The following is a 13467-nucleotide window of genomic DNA, read 5'->3' as shown; positions in this document are numbered from 1 at the left end:
ACTTCTTTCTTTTACATGTGGATATCCAGTTTTCCCACCATCAGTTGCTAAAGAGACTGTCCTTTCCTCATTGTGTAGTCTTGGCACCTTTGTTAAAGATTGTTTGACCTATGTGCAAAGGTTTGTTTCTGGGCTATCTACTTTGTTCCATCGGTTTATATGTCTGTCTTTATGCCTGTTTTGATCACTTTAGCTTTGTAATATATTTTGAAATCAGGAAGTGTGAGGCCTGCAACTTTGTTTTTCTTTTTTCAATTCAAGATCATTTGGGCTGTGTGTCCTTTGAAATTCCTTATGAATTTTTTTTTTTTTTCCTATTTTTGCAAAAAATGCTATTGGGATTTTGGTAGGGATTGCACTGAATTTGTAGATCTCTTTGGATAGTATGGTCATCTTAACAATATTAACGCTTCCAAATCCATGAAAACAGGATATCTTTCCATTTATTTGTGTCTTCATTAATTTTTTTCGGCAGTGTTTTATAGTTTTCAGTGTATAAGACTTTCTCTTCCTTGCTTTAGTCTTTATTTTATTCTTCTAGATGCTATTGTAAATGGAGTTGTTTTTTCTTTTTCTTTTTTTCAGATTGTTCATTGTATGTTGATTTTATATCCTGCAGCTTTGCTGAATTCATGTATTAGGTCTAACAGTTCTTTGTGAATCTTTAGGGTTTTCTACATATACAATCATATCATCTGTGAACAATGATAATTTTACGTCTTCTTTTCCATATATAGTTTGATTTGATCCTCACCTCAACCTTTTGAGCAGCCCTTATTATCACTGTTTTACAAATGAGAAAAATGTATGATTTAGTCAGCTTTTTGGGTTATGCTGCAGTGTCAAACAACCATATCATCTTAGCAAGTTAGAACAATAAAGCTTACTTCTTGTTCATACTACGTTTCCTCTGAGGTCCGAGTTTTCTGTATCTGGGGTTCAGGCTGAAAGAACCCTATGTGCCCTTTGCATGGCAAAAAGAAAAGGTCAGAAATGGAACCAGGAGATGGCCCTTAAAGCTTCTGGTTGGAAGTGACTCACTTATTCCCACTGACAGTTTATTGTCCAAAGCAGTCACATGGCCACACTGAACTCTAGTGCACCAGATCCTGGGCTCCTTCCACAAATTTGGCCCAGAAGAGAGGGAAGGCATGAATAATTATAATCTGCTCCACCATACTGGGTCTCAGCAAGGTCAGACACTTAGAAAGTTTCACAAAGGTAACGTTAATGATACATTTTGGACCTTGTCTGTGACCTTCATTCTTAGAAAACTTACCTTCAATTCTACTGGTTCATTAAGTACATTCACAGTTTATTGCTCTTTTTCATCCTGAAAGTAAAACCCTGGGACACGATTTTTCGGATCAGGGCACGCTCTCCACAAAATGTGGCTCTTCTGTCATCCTGAAGTGATGCCTTCCTGAGTTGGCTGCAGGAGTCCTGTACCAGGTTGAGAGCTCACCTGTGACATCGCTTCTTCATTGTTAACACATTTCTTTGCTCCCCCCTAACAAATGCAGTCTCCTTTATAACTGAATTCTGTTTTGTTCTTAAGGTTTTTTTTTCCTGCCTATCTGTTAGAATTTAAGTGGGTCAGAGCTAGTTGGGAACACATTTTTACAGATACTGTCTTTTTTTTTTGTGTGTGGTCAAAATAGAAGGTAATGGAGGTGGGTGGGGGAAGCCTGGCCTTATCTCAGTGGTTTCCTCCAGGTCTAAAATTAAATGAATCCTATCCTCTTCCCTTTCTTAGTTAAGGGAAATATATTACTGACAGTTAAATTCCAGTGGCTTGATTTTCCATAGGAGGGTTTCTTATAAAAAAAAATGTACTGTTTCTCTCTCTCTCTTCCTCCTTTCCTCCCTCTTCTCTCTCTCTCTCTCTCTCTCTCTCTCTCTCTCTCTCTCTATATATATATATATATATATATATATGTATCTATGTAAAGCCTCACCAATTCAAACTAAGTAAGAAAGGAAAGGCCTTTCTGGAGCATTGAAATACCTCAGTTATTGTCTCCAGTTACTATATGTACTTTATTATCAGTACTTAAGGTAGCAGAAGTGGTTTACTAAGGCACAGTTTAGTAGAATTTCTTGAGGGAATTTATGTAAATATCTAGTTGCCACATCCATGTTTTTTACTGTAGGTTGTCATTATTGAACTAAAGTGTACCTGAAATGAAGAATACTTGCAATTTTCCTTTTGTGAACGCATTATGGTTTTCCGATCTTCATCGTTAATAATATGATTATAAACTAGAGCATAATGATCCCTTCATTATCACAAATTTAAAATGACTAGCATCCAAATTAATGTAGAAATGAAACCTAATTTTAAAAATTAGTGATAGACTGTTCAGGCATTTGATTGTGGAGAACCATTCTGTAAACACAACATCTAAATTAAAATATATTGTACTAACACTGAAGAGGTCACTTGGGATATTTCCTTAAAGTTCTCTCAGTCTTAATCTCTGTGTTGTTTTATTTCATGTTTATAATGGCTGTTTCTATCTCTATGCCTCTCTCTGCATTCTCATACTCACATTCACATATGCATATAGAAACAGATTTATTTACATGTATTTGTTATATTATATATACATGTGTTATTAAGGTGGAAAGTGATGGGGAGAAGTGGGTAGATTATAGTGGTATTGGGGAAATGATATTAATGGATGCTGCCAATGGATTGGCCAATTGAGAATGAGAAGCAGTTGTTAGGATGACTCCTGGATTTTGGCTTACTTGACTAGTTTCCTGGTAGTGTCATTTGCTGTAATAGGGAGGGAACTTAGGAGAGGACAAAGGGTAAGGGGGAGAGAATGTTAGTTTAGTTTAAATTAAGAAGCTTGAGATGCCTTTAAAACACTCAAGGGAAGTCACATTGAACATTCCTATTGGAAACTGAGTGGACTGGAAATATAAATTGGGAGTTATCAACAAATAGATGATAATTAAGGGTGTGGAAATGGATAAGATTACTGACCTGAATCTCTGAAGAATAAGTGTGTTCCTGATTTGGGGGTTATAAATCTACAAAAGGAGATTGAAAGGGAGCAGTGTGAAAGCTAGATGAATATCTAGCTTTTCCATTTTGAGTTTATTCTTGTATATGGTGTAAGTTGGTGGTCCAGTTCCTTTCTTTTTTTTTTTTGCATGTAACTGTCCAATTTTCCCAACGCTATTTATCAAAGAGACTTTCTTTACTCCATTGTATGCTCTTGCCACCTTTGTCAAATATTTAGTATAATGTCTTGGGTCAATTTCAGGGTTCTTTGTTCTGTTCCATTGAGCTATATGCCTGTTATTATGCCACTACCAGGCTGTTTTGATTACAGTGGCTTTGTAGTATAACCTGATATCCATAATTGTGATCCCTCCTACTTTGTTCTTCTTTTTCAAGATTGCTTTGGCTATTCAGATTCTTTTTTGGTTTCATATAAACTTTTGGAGTATTTGTTCTAGTTCTGTGAAATATGCTGTTGTTATTTAAATGGGGATTGCATTGAACCTATAGGTTGCTTTGGGTAGTATGGACATTTTAATGATGTTAATTCTTCCAATCCATGAACAAGGTATATACTTCCACTTTTTTGGAACTTCCTCTATTTCTATAAAATACTTAAATGTGACTCGTGAATCCTTAAAAATCCTAGAAGAAATGTAGGCAGAAAAATTTTAGACATCATATGCAGCAGAATTTTCGCCAATACAACTCTTAGGGCAAGAGAAGAGAGGAAAAAATTAATACATGGGACTACTTCAAACTAAAAAGCTTCTGCACAGGAAAAGAAACAAGCGTCAAAATGGAAAGAGATGCCACTGTATGAGAGAATATAATTTCCAATGATACATCAGATAAGGGGTTAATTTCCAAAATATATAGAGGGCTCATACACCTCAACAAAAGGAAGACAAAGAACCCAATTAAAAAATGGGCAGAGGATCTAAAGAGACACCCCTCCAAACAGGACATACAAATAGCCAAGAGACATACAAAGAAATGTTCAACATCACTAATCATCAGAGAGATGCCAATTAAAACAACAATGAGGTATCACCTCACACCTGCCAAAATGGCTGCCATCAACAAATCATCACACAACAAGTGTTGGCGAGGGTGTGGAGAAAAGGGGACTCTAGTACACTGCTGGTGGGAATGGAGACTGTTGCAGCCACTGTGAAAAACAGTATGGTGTTTCCTCTAAAAATTGAACTGCCATTTGACCCAGTGATCCCACTTCTAGGAATATATCCTAAGAAGCCTGAAACACCAATCAGAAACAATATATGCACCTCTGTGTTCATAGCTCTGTTTACAGTTGCTAAGATCTGGTAACAGCCCAAGTGTCCCATCAATAGATGAGTGGATGAAAAAGCTGTGGTACATATATACAATGGAGTACTATGCAGCTGTAAGAAAGGAAAATCTCATCCTTTGAAACGACTTGGAGGGACCTAGAGAGCATTATGCTAAGTGAAATTAACCAGTCAGAGAAAGAGAAGTATCACATGATCTCACTTATTTGTGGAATATAATGAACAAAATAAGCTGATGGACAAAACAGAGCCAGAGACACTGAAGGTAGGGTTCTGACTAACCTCAGAGGAGTCGGGCAGGAAGGAGGAATGAGATAAACCAAAGAACTTACGAATATTAGCATAACCAATGGACATAGACAACACTGCTGTGGCGGGGGGGGAGGGGGAGCCTTGCAGGGGGACAGGAACGGAAATAGGGTGTCAGTGGGGGGAAACGAGAACCATTTGAAACAAAAATAAATTAGAGAAAAAAGAAAAATATGCCCCTCTCTCTCTCTCTCTCTCATGCACATATACAATCATTCTCTTTCTCTCTCTGGTTTCACCCACTCTCCCTCCCCAACCCCTTATCTGCTCTGGGATCTGTGGAGACACCAGCCTTGTCCTACCTATCAGAGATAGCAAAAATGGGGACACAACTAATGGACAGATGACCTGGGCCACACCCCCATGCCTCCCACCTCCTGCCCCTCCAGATGGCTTTATTATCTTATATAAAATATAATTAAAAGAAAACATATAAAAATATTCTTCTCTAAACCATAGATTTACCTGTCTGTGAAATGAGAATGATTTCATACAGTTATAAAGAGTAAATGAAATTGAAACCATGTCTTCAGATACTTGACACAGTTACTAACGCCTAGGTTGTTTTGTGAAGTATATTTTTAAAATTTTATTTACTTATTCAAAAAATATTAGGTGGCTTGGAAGCTAAAACATCAGTGAAACAAGTCTCAAATCTCAAGGAGCTCATAATTTAATAAGCATAATCAAGTCCAAAGTAAATAAAATGTAAGATAATTTGTGACATATATCATCTGAGATATGAAGAAAAAATATTTAGGTTTTTTTAAAAAAATGTTTTTATTAAATTTAGAGAGAGAGAGGAAAGGAAAGGGAGAAAGAGAAAAATGGTTCAACTGACTCCTGCATGGCCCCTACTGGGAATTGAGCCTGCAACCCCAGCATGAGTCCTGTTCAGGAATCAAACCTATGAGCTCTCAATGCAGGGGATAAGGGCAAGGGACATGCCCAACCAACTGAGCCACACCAGCCAGGACGAACAAAAAGTATTTGGAAGTTCAGACTTGTCAGCCCATTTGGTGGGCAATGATCAGAAAAGTTCGAATGAACAGGTACTGTTTGGTCTGAGTCTCCAAGGATCAGTGAGATTTCAATTACAGGGAAGGAAGAAGCACCAGGAAAAAGACCACACACTGGAAAACCACTGTCAAAAGAATGGTGAGTTACCAAGTTTGGCTAGTTTCAGGATATGTTCATAGTAAGCTGGGTGGGGTAAATCTTTAAGATTAGGATTGCCTTGGCCAGTTTCGCTTAGTGGTTAGAGCGTTAACCCATGGATGAGAGAGTCACGGGTTCGGTTCCCACTAGGGGCAGGTACCTCGGCTGCAGTTTGTCCTCAGCCCCGGTTGGGATCTTGTGGGTGGCAACCAATCAATGTGTCTCTCTCACAACGATGTTTCTCTCTCTTCCTACCTCTCTCCCTCCAGCTCTATCTTAACTTTACTTAACTTTTTTGCTGCAATTGTAAATGGGATTGTTTTTTTAGTTTCTCTTTCTGTGAGTGCATTATTGGTGTATAAGAATGTCGTTGATTTCCTTATATTAATTTTGTATCCTGGTACTTTGCCAACTTCATTTATTAAATCTAGTAGATTTTTGATAGAGTCGTTAGGGTTTTCTGTGTACAATATCCTGTCATGTGTGAATATTGACAGTTTCACTTCTTTCCAATTTGGATCTCTTACTTTTTATTCATGTCTAATTGCTGTGGCTAAGACTTCCAGTACTATGTTAAATAAGAGTGGCGAAAGTGGGCATCCCTGTCTTGTTTGTGTTTTTAAGGGAAATGCTTGTAGTTTTTGCCCATTTAGTATGATGCTGGCGGTATGTTTTTCATATATGGCCTTTATTATGTCGTGATATGATTCCTCTATTCCCACATTGCTGAGTGTTTTTACCAGGAATAGGAGTTGGATTTTGCCAAGTGCTTTTTCAGCTTCTATAAATATGATCACATGGTTTTTATCTTTCATTTTGTTTATGTGGTGTATCACATTTATTGATTTGCAAATATTGTACCGGCCTTGCATCCCTGGGATGAATCCCACTTGGTCATGGTGGATAATTTTTTTGGTGAATTGCTGGATCTGAAATGCTAATATTTTGTTAAGTATTTTGGCATCTGTGTTCATCAGGGATATTGGCCTCTAGTTTTCTTTCTTTGTCATGTCTTTATCTGGTTTTGGAGTTAGAATTATGCTGGCATCATAAAACGAGTTTTGAAGTCTTTCTTCTTGAATTTTTTGGAATAGTTTGAGGAGAACAGGTGTTAGTTCTTCTTTGAGTGTTCAGTAAAACTCTCCCATGAAGCCATCCAGACCTGGACTTTTGTTAGTTGGGAGACTCTTGATTACATCTTCAATTTCCTTTGTCGTTATTGGTCTGTTCAAATTTTCTATCTCTTCCCAGTTCAGTTTTGGGAGACTGTGTTTCTAGAGATTTGTCCATTTTGCCTAGATTGTCCAATTTGTTGGCGTATAATTGTTCATAGTATGTTTTGATGATCCTTTATGTTTCTATGGTTTCAGTTGTTACTGCCCCTCTTTCATTTCTGATTTTATTTGGATCCTCTTTTTTTATTTCTTAGTGCGTCTGGCTAAAGGTTCATCAATCCTGTTTATCTTTCAAAGAACCAGCTTTTTGTTTTATTGATCTTCTGAATTGTTTTCTTTGTTGTTTATTTCTGCTCTGACCTTTTCTATTTGTTTCCTTCTACTTGCTCTGGATTTTTCTTTTTGTTTACTTTCTAGTTTTTTAAGTTGTAGCGTTAGAAAGTCAACTAGAAATTTTTCTTGTTTCTTGAGGTAGGCTTGTATTGCTGTGAACTTCCCTCTCAGGACTGCTTTCACTGTGTCCCATAGATTTTGTGTTGTCATGTGTTCATTTTCATTGGTTTCCAGGAAGTTTTTAATTTATTCCTTGGTCTCCTTTGTAACCCATTCATTGTTTAATAACATGCTATTTAGAATCCAAGTGTTTGAATGTTTTTGTTGTAATTGAGTTCTAGTCATATGCCACTGTGATCTGAGAAGATGCTTTGATATGGTTTCAACCTTGAATTTGTAGAGACTTGCTTTGTGTCCTAACATGTGGTCTATCTTTGAGAATGTCCCGTGTACCCTTGAGAAGAATGTATGTTCTGCAGCTTTGAGGTAAATGTTCTGTATCAGTTAAGTCTAACTGATGTAGTTTATTATTTAAGGACTCTGTGTCCTTGTTAATTTTTTGTCTAGAAGATTTATCCAGGGATATCAGTGAGGTGTTAGTCATGCACTATGATTGTATTGCTATTGATCTCCCCCTTGAAATCCTGCAGGAGTTTTTGATGCTCCTGTTTATTTTGGTGCTCCCGTATTTGGTGTGTATATGTTTACCAGGGTTATATCCTCTTGTCGGATTGCTCCTGTTTATATTATATAGTGACCGTCTTTGTCTCTTATTATGGCCCTTGTTTGAAGTCTATCAGATATGAGTATTGCTACATGATTTTTTTTTTTTCATTTCCATTTGCTTGAAACTTTTTTTCCATCCCTTCACTTTCATCCTGTGTGAGTCTTTTGTTGTTAGGTGGGTCTCTTGTATACAGCATTAATATGGGTTGTGTTTTGTTGTCTAATAAGCTACCCTATGACTTTTGGTTGGAGCATGTAAACCATTTACATTTAAGGTTATTATTGATAGATTCTTATTAGTTGCTATTTTTATTTAATGCCTGCATCTACCTCCCTCCCTCCCTCCCTCCCTCCCTCCCTCCCTCCCTCCCTCCCTCCCTCCCTCCTCCTTCCTTCCTTCCTTCCTTCCTTCCTTCCTTCCTTCCTTCCTTCCTTCCTTCCTTCCTTCCTTCCTCTTTCTTCTTACAACAGTCCCTTTAGCATTTCTTGCAGTGCTGGTTTGGAGGTCGTAAATTACTTTAGTTATTTATTTATTTTTTTTGTCTGTGAAGCTCTTTATTTCACCTTCAATTTTGAATTATAGCCTGCTGTATAGAGTAGTCTTGGATTCAGACCCTTGCCTTTCATTACTTTGTATACTTAATGCCACTCCATTCTGGCCTACTGTGTTTCTATTTAGAAATCAGCTGACGCTCTAATGGGAGCTCCCTTGTAGGTAACTTTCTGTCTCTCTCTGCCTTGCTTTAAGATTCTTTCTTTGTCCTGGCCAGTTTGGCTCAGCGGTTAGAGCGTCAGCCCATGGACCAGAAAGTCCCAGGTTTCCGCTAAGGGCACGTACCTCGGTTGTAGTTTGTCCCCAGTCCTGGTTGGGGTCGTGTGGGTGGCAGCCATTTGATGTGTCTCTCTCACATCGATGTTTCTTTCTCTCTCTCCCTTCCACTCTCTCTCTGAAAATAAATGCAAAATTGACCTCGGGTGAGGATAAATAAGAAAAAAGAGTGTTTTGTGTTGTCCTAAAACTCCTTAAACTCTCCTCCTGCTTTTTAAATGTTTTTCCCATTTGCTGCTTTATTTTGGTGTGTTTTTTCTACCTTGTTTTCTATCTTACTGATTCAGTCTTCAGCTTTGTCTAATCTACTGTTGAGACCTTCAAAGGTATTTTTCATATAAGCTATGTCATTCTTTATTTCCACTTGATTTTTGTTCATAGCTTCTACGTCTTTTTTTTATGCTGATGTATTTCCCACTGAACTCTATAATTCTCATTAATTTGCTTGTAGTTCTCACTAAATGAGAACCCTTAAAATCATTGCTTTGAATTCTTTATCTGACAAATTGCTTTCTTCCATTTCATGTAATTCCTTTTCTGGTGATTCCTCCTTTTCTTTCATTTGGGTGTTGTTTCTTTGTCTCACAGTTTTAGCAGTCTTGTAGTTCCAGGTCCTGTGAGGGATGTTGGGATGTGTAGGCAGGTCTGTTCATATCAAACAAGGCTGCTGTGCCTTCAAAATTGTTTTGGTGCATGGCACCTCTTGTTGGCTCTTGGTCCTGGAGGATTGACAACTAGCAACTGGTATTAGTCTGTTATGGTAGGAGCTGCTGTGATGTTGGGTCCAGCTGGTGCGCTGCTGCCTGGTGGTGCTCAGCTCCTGATCAGTTGCCGTTGATGCTGCTTGGGGCTAGTGTCAGCTCTCGGTTTATGCTGCTACTGCTGGTACTATTGCCAAGGGTGCTTTCAGCTCCCATTCCTCTGTTGCTGTTTGGGGCTTACAGTGCTCAGCTCCTGGGACTCTGCTGCTGTGCTGCTGCAGGGGGAGGTGCTCCAGTCCAAATCTGACACTGTAGTTGTCAGGGGTGGGATTTGGGTGCCCAAGCCTTGCTACTTCTTGGGCTGGGGCTGCGCTCCTAATCAGCCTCTGTTGATGCTGCTTGGGATGGGTCTCAGCTGCTGATCTGCGCTGCTGCTGTCTGGTGATGGATGTCCACTCCTGAACCTCTGCTGCTGGGGGTGTGTCTTGGCTCCCCAGCCTCAGCTGCTGTTGGGGGTGGAGCTCCACTCCCGCTCAGTCACTGCTGTTGTGGGGGAAGATGCTGGGCTCCCAGGGTGGCACTACTGCTCCTGGGGGTGGTGCTTGGCTCTGACCAGGCTGCTGCTGTTGAGGGTGTTGCTCTTCCGAGCTGGTGCTAGGGCTGCTGCAGTGGGGGATGTGCGCTGGGAGCTGGTGGTACTTCTGCTGCTGTGGGGGATGGTGCTCAGCTCCCAGCCAGTTACTGCTTCTGCAAGCAGGTACCTTGACTGCACTGCTACTGTGCACTGGTCCACATTGACACAGAGGGGCCACTGGTCTGATGGGCCAAGGCACATGGGTGGACTCAGGTTGCTTGGCCCTCGCTGCTCCCCAGTGGAGAGGCTTATTTTTAAAATACATCTTTGGGCCAGGGTTTGTAGGTTATATTTAAAAAGAGGAAGTTCCAAGATTTGTGAAAAGACTTATTGCAAGGTTAGCATGTAAAAGGAAGATTTGTGTGCAAGTGCATGCTTGCACTGTGTATGTGCATGAGACATTATTTTAGATAGCCACAACCATTTTCAGAGTAAAACTGTTGGAATTTGTCCTGAATTGAATGAGAAACAAATAGTTTTCGATTTCTACATATATCCTAATTGACTTTTCCATTATTATGACTTAATTTACATTCTTGTTAAACTGTCTAGAAATTTAGGTAATGAACTAAACTATATTGGCTCATTCATTCATTCATTCATAATTTTCCTCACTTTTTCCTTTTTTTTTCCTTTTTGGCGTGTATGGTAATGAAGGAGAAAATGCAGAACAGTTTATTAATGGATGGAAAGCAGTGAAACTTCCATTTGTTTATTAGAAAATTTCTTGCTACTTTTTTTTCTTCAGGTCTTTATGAGTGCAAAACATTGCTGTGCTCAATGTTGGAGAAATGCTGAGATGTATTAGAAAATATCCATGTGGGCAATACTGTAATTCAAGCCTAATAAAATAAGTATAAGAAATACACTGTGGGTGTACTGAAAGGAAACTATCAATTTTGGAGAGAGATGGGTGCTCAGTTAGGGAGGACTTCTTCAAAGTAGTAGTACATTAAAATCTTTACAAAATAAATGATCTATATTGATAACTAAAAGAATAATGGCCTTTCTTTTGTTTTCTTAATAGACGAAGGATGCTGTTCAAGCTTTGATTGATAAGCACCAAAGGATACCAGGAAACATTATGAGTGCTTTGTTAGACCGTTTTCAAAAAAATCGGAACATGTACTAGAAGACGATTTGATATATTTATATTAATATGTTTGTGTCTGTAGTAATGTCTTCTAAATTTTGTAGGTTCTATAATTAGCATTTTTTTTAAAAATCATATTAATAAGCATTTTTTGCTAGACTTGTTTAAAATTGTATTGTAAATTTTGTTTTATTAAATCATGTGAAATTTAAACAATAACATTACATGCCTAATAATTCAGAAAATGATTGTTTCTTTTTATAAATTCCTAATAATGTATGATAAACATATAGATTATTAGAGTTAAGTTTATTAATAACAGCAATTTAGGTTAAACAGACATTCCTAAATAATCTATCTAATTTCTGTATCTGTTACACTGAGCTAATTTTGCAAGATGGTATTACCTAGGGTTAGTACAGGTGCTTAAGTTAGGAAAAAAACATAGAAATATTTTATCTGCCTTTTGTCTCTTTCATGACCTTGGGCAAGTCACTTAATGTTTTTGTGCCTCAACAATGCCAGAGGGGAGGGGAGTGGGGTGAGTAAATAAAGACGGTGCAGAGGTTAGCTAAAGAACATAGTGTAACCCATGGACACGGCAACAGTGTGGTGAAGGCCCATGGAGGAGGAGGCAGGGGTGAATGGAGGTGGGCAAAGTGGGGTGGGAGTGGGGGACATCTGCAATAGTGTCAACATTAACATTTTTTAATTAAAACAAAAGAATCCACTTTTTAAAAAACATGTTAATACTATGGGGAGGGGTATTATTTTAAATTCTTTATATTTGCTGTGCTTGATAATTGTAGAATTGAAATAATAACTGAATTAATTAAGACCACAATCCTTCAGAAGTTTATGTATATATTTTGTCATAGAATGTTTAAAATATTCCTTCAGGTATAATGTCAAGTTGCCAAGCACAATAAAAAAGATGTACTGGTTTTCAAATTGAATAAAAAAGAAATTAGGAAAAGTAAATTTTTAAGTATTGTTTTTAATGAGAATCTGTAAACAAACAATATAATGTATGCTGTGTATTGTCAGCCCTATACTATGGCATTAATAGTGTAAAATTTAATGTCACTGAGGTTCAAAGTCACTGTCATGCTCTGCAGTTCGTATGTCAGAAGGATTCTAGACTGATGAAAGCAGAGTTAGAGAAAGCTCTGCTTTTGCTTAATATAGCTTATTTATTTGAGTTTGCAATTACTCAAATGGTTTATTGTTTCAATAAAAATATACTTGAATGATGAATTTATGTGAACACAAGGCTTTCTGAAAAATTAATGGCTTTTGATTTGTCTCCTTGAAATCTGAATTATAAAAGTTTTTAAATTCAGAATAGAATATAAAAGAATAGTACCAGAAATCAAATGCAATATCTCCCTTTCCCTTTTTTAGATATTAAACTACTTGGATTTTTGTGTATATGTGTTGTATACCAAGTACGTATGTATGTGTGTATGGTATGTATCATGTATATAAAATTAAACAACAAAAATAAATGTAAAGCTGAATTGCAATTCATTTTCTTGTGAAATTGCATATGATTTTTTAAATTTTAAACTGTTTTATTTCTCATCCACAGTCATATTCATGTATCTCTCAACCAGAATGAATAAACCTTACTTTTTTAATGTAATATATTTTCATTTCAATTTCAATGAAAAAAGTCAATTCTTATTTGCAGCTTTTTTTTCTTGTAGTAGTGAGCAGTGTTTGTTTAAAATTGATATGTATATCCAGAATGAATGAATAAATGATCATAAAATAAATGAGATAGTGTTTTGGGGTAACTATTGGGTTTTAAAAACAAGAAAGAATAGCATTCATTGATAATGCAACAAACGCTGGGGTGTTATTTTTTTATAGTATTTAAGTTTTACTGCTTTAGTTAAAACCTTTTCTTGTTCTCTCATTCTCAGACTAATATGAGATCTTTGTCGTGGGTATTTAAATTTAAACACTAGTTAGAAGAATGAGGGAATATGACTAAATATAGAATATAAGTAATAACGGAAAAGGATGTTCTTGACCCTCTTTGAAGGGTGTCTTCACAAGTTAAAATCTGATGAAACTTAGGACTTTCTTCAGAAGCATGAACATGGTGCGCTTTTATGGGAAATCTTTCATACTCTTTAAAAAAAATCTTTCATTTTGAAACAATTTTAGATGTA

General features: G+C 37.3%; 1 protein-coding gene across 4 annotated transcripts in view; it reads left to right on the top strand.

The window, feature by feature from the left end:
• The window catches only part of TMEM68 (transmembrane protein 68), a 68220-nt gene that overhangs the window by 38852 nt on the left and 15901 nt on the right, over positions 1 to 13467 (top strand). Inside the window, exons 7-8 of one of the 4 annotated variants that reach the window (XM_036264182.1) lie at positions 5739 to 5796; positions 11222 to 11265. The exons of 1 other annotated variant lie outside the window; for it this stretch is intronic. In XM_036264182.1, the coding sequence (XP_036120075.1) occupies positions 5739 to 5796; positions 11222 to 11250 (87 nt within the window). In that variant the 3' untranslated portion in view covers positions 11251 to 11265. Of the gene's footprint in view, positions 1 to 5738; positions 5797 to 11221; positions 11803 to 13467 lie in introns of those variants that run through there. 2 more of the 4 variants (XM_036264181.1, XM_036264188.1) reach the window with 2 other exon arrangements.

This window comes from Molossus molossus, unplaced genomic scaffold (genome assembly GCF_014108415.1).
Source record: "Molossus molossus isolate mMolMol1 unplaced genomic scaffold, mMolMol1.p scaffold_m16_p_16, whole genome shotgun sequence".
Classification (NCBI taxonomy): domain Eukaryota; kingdom Metazoa; phylum Chordata; class Mammalia; order Chiroptera; family Molossidae; genus Molossus; species Molossus molossus.
Note: the sequence above shows the minus strand (reverse complement) of the source record. Positions and strands in the feature narration are given on the sequence as shown.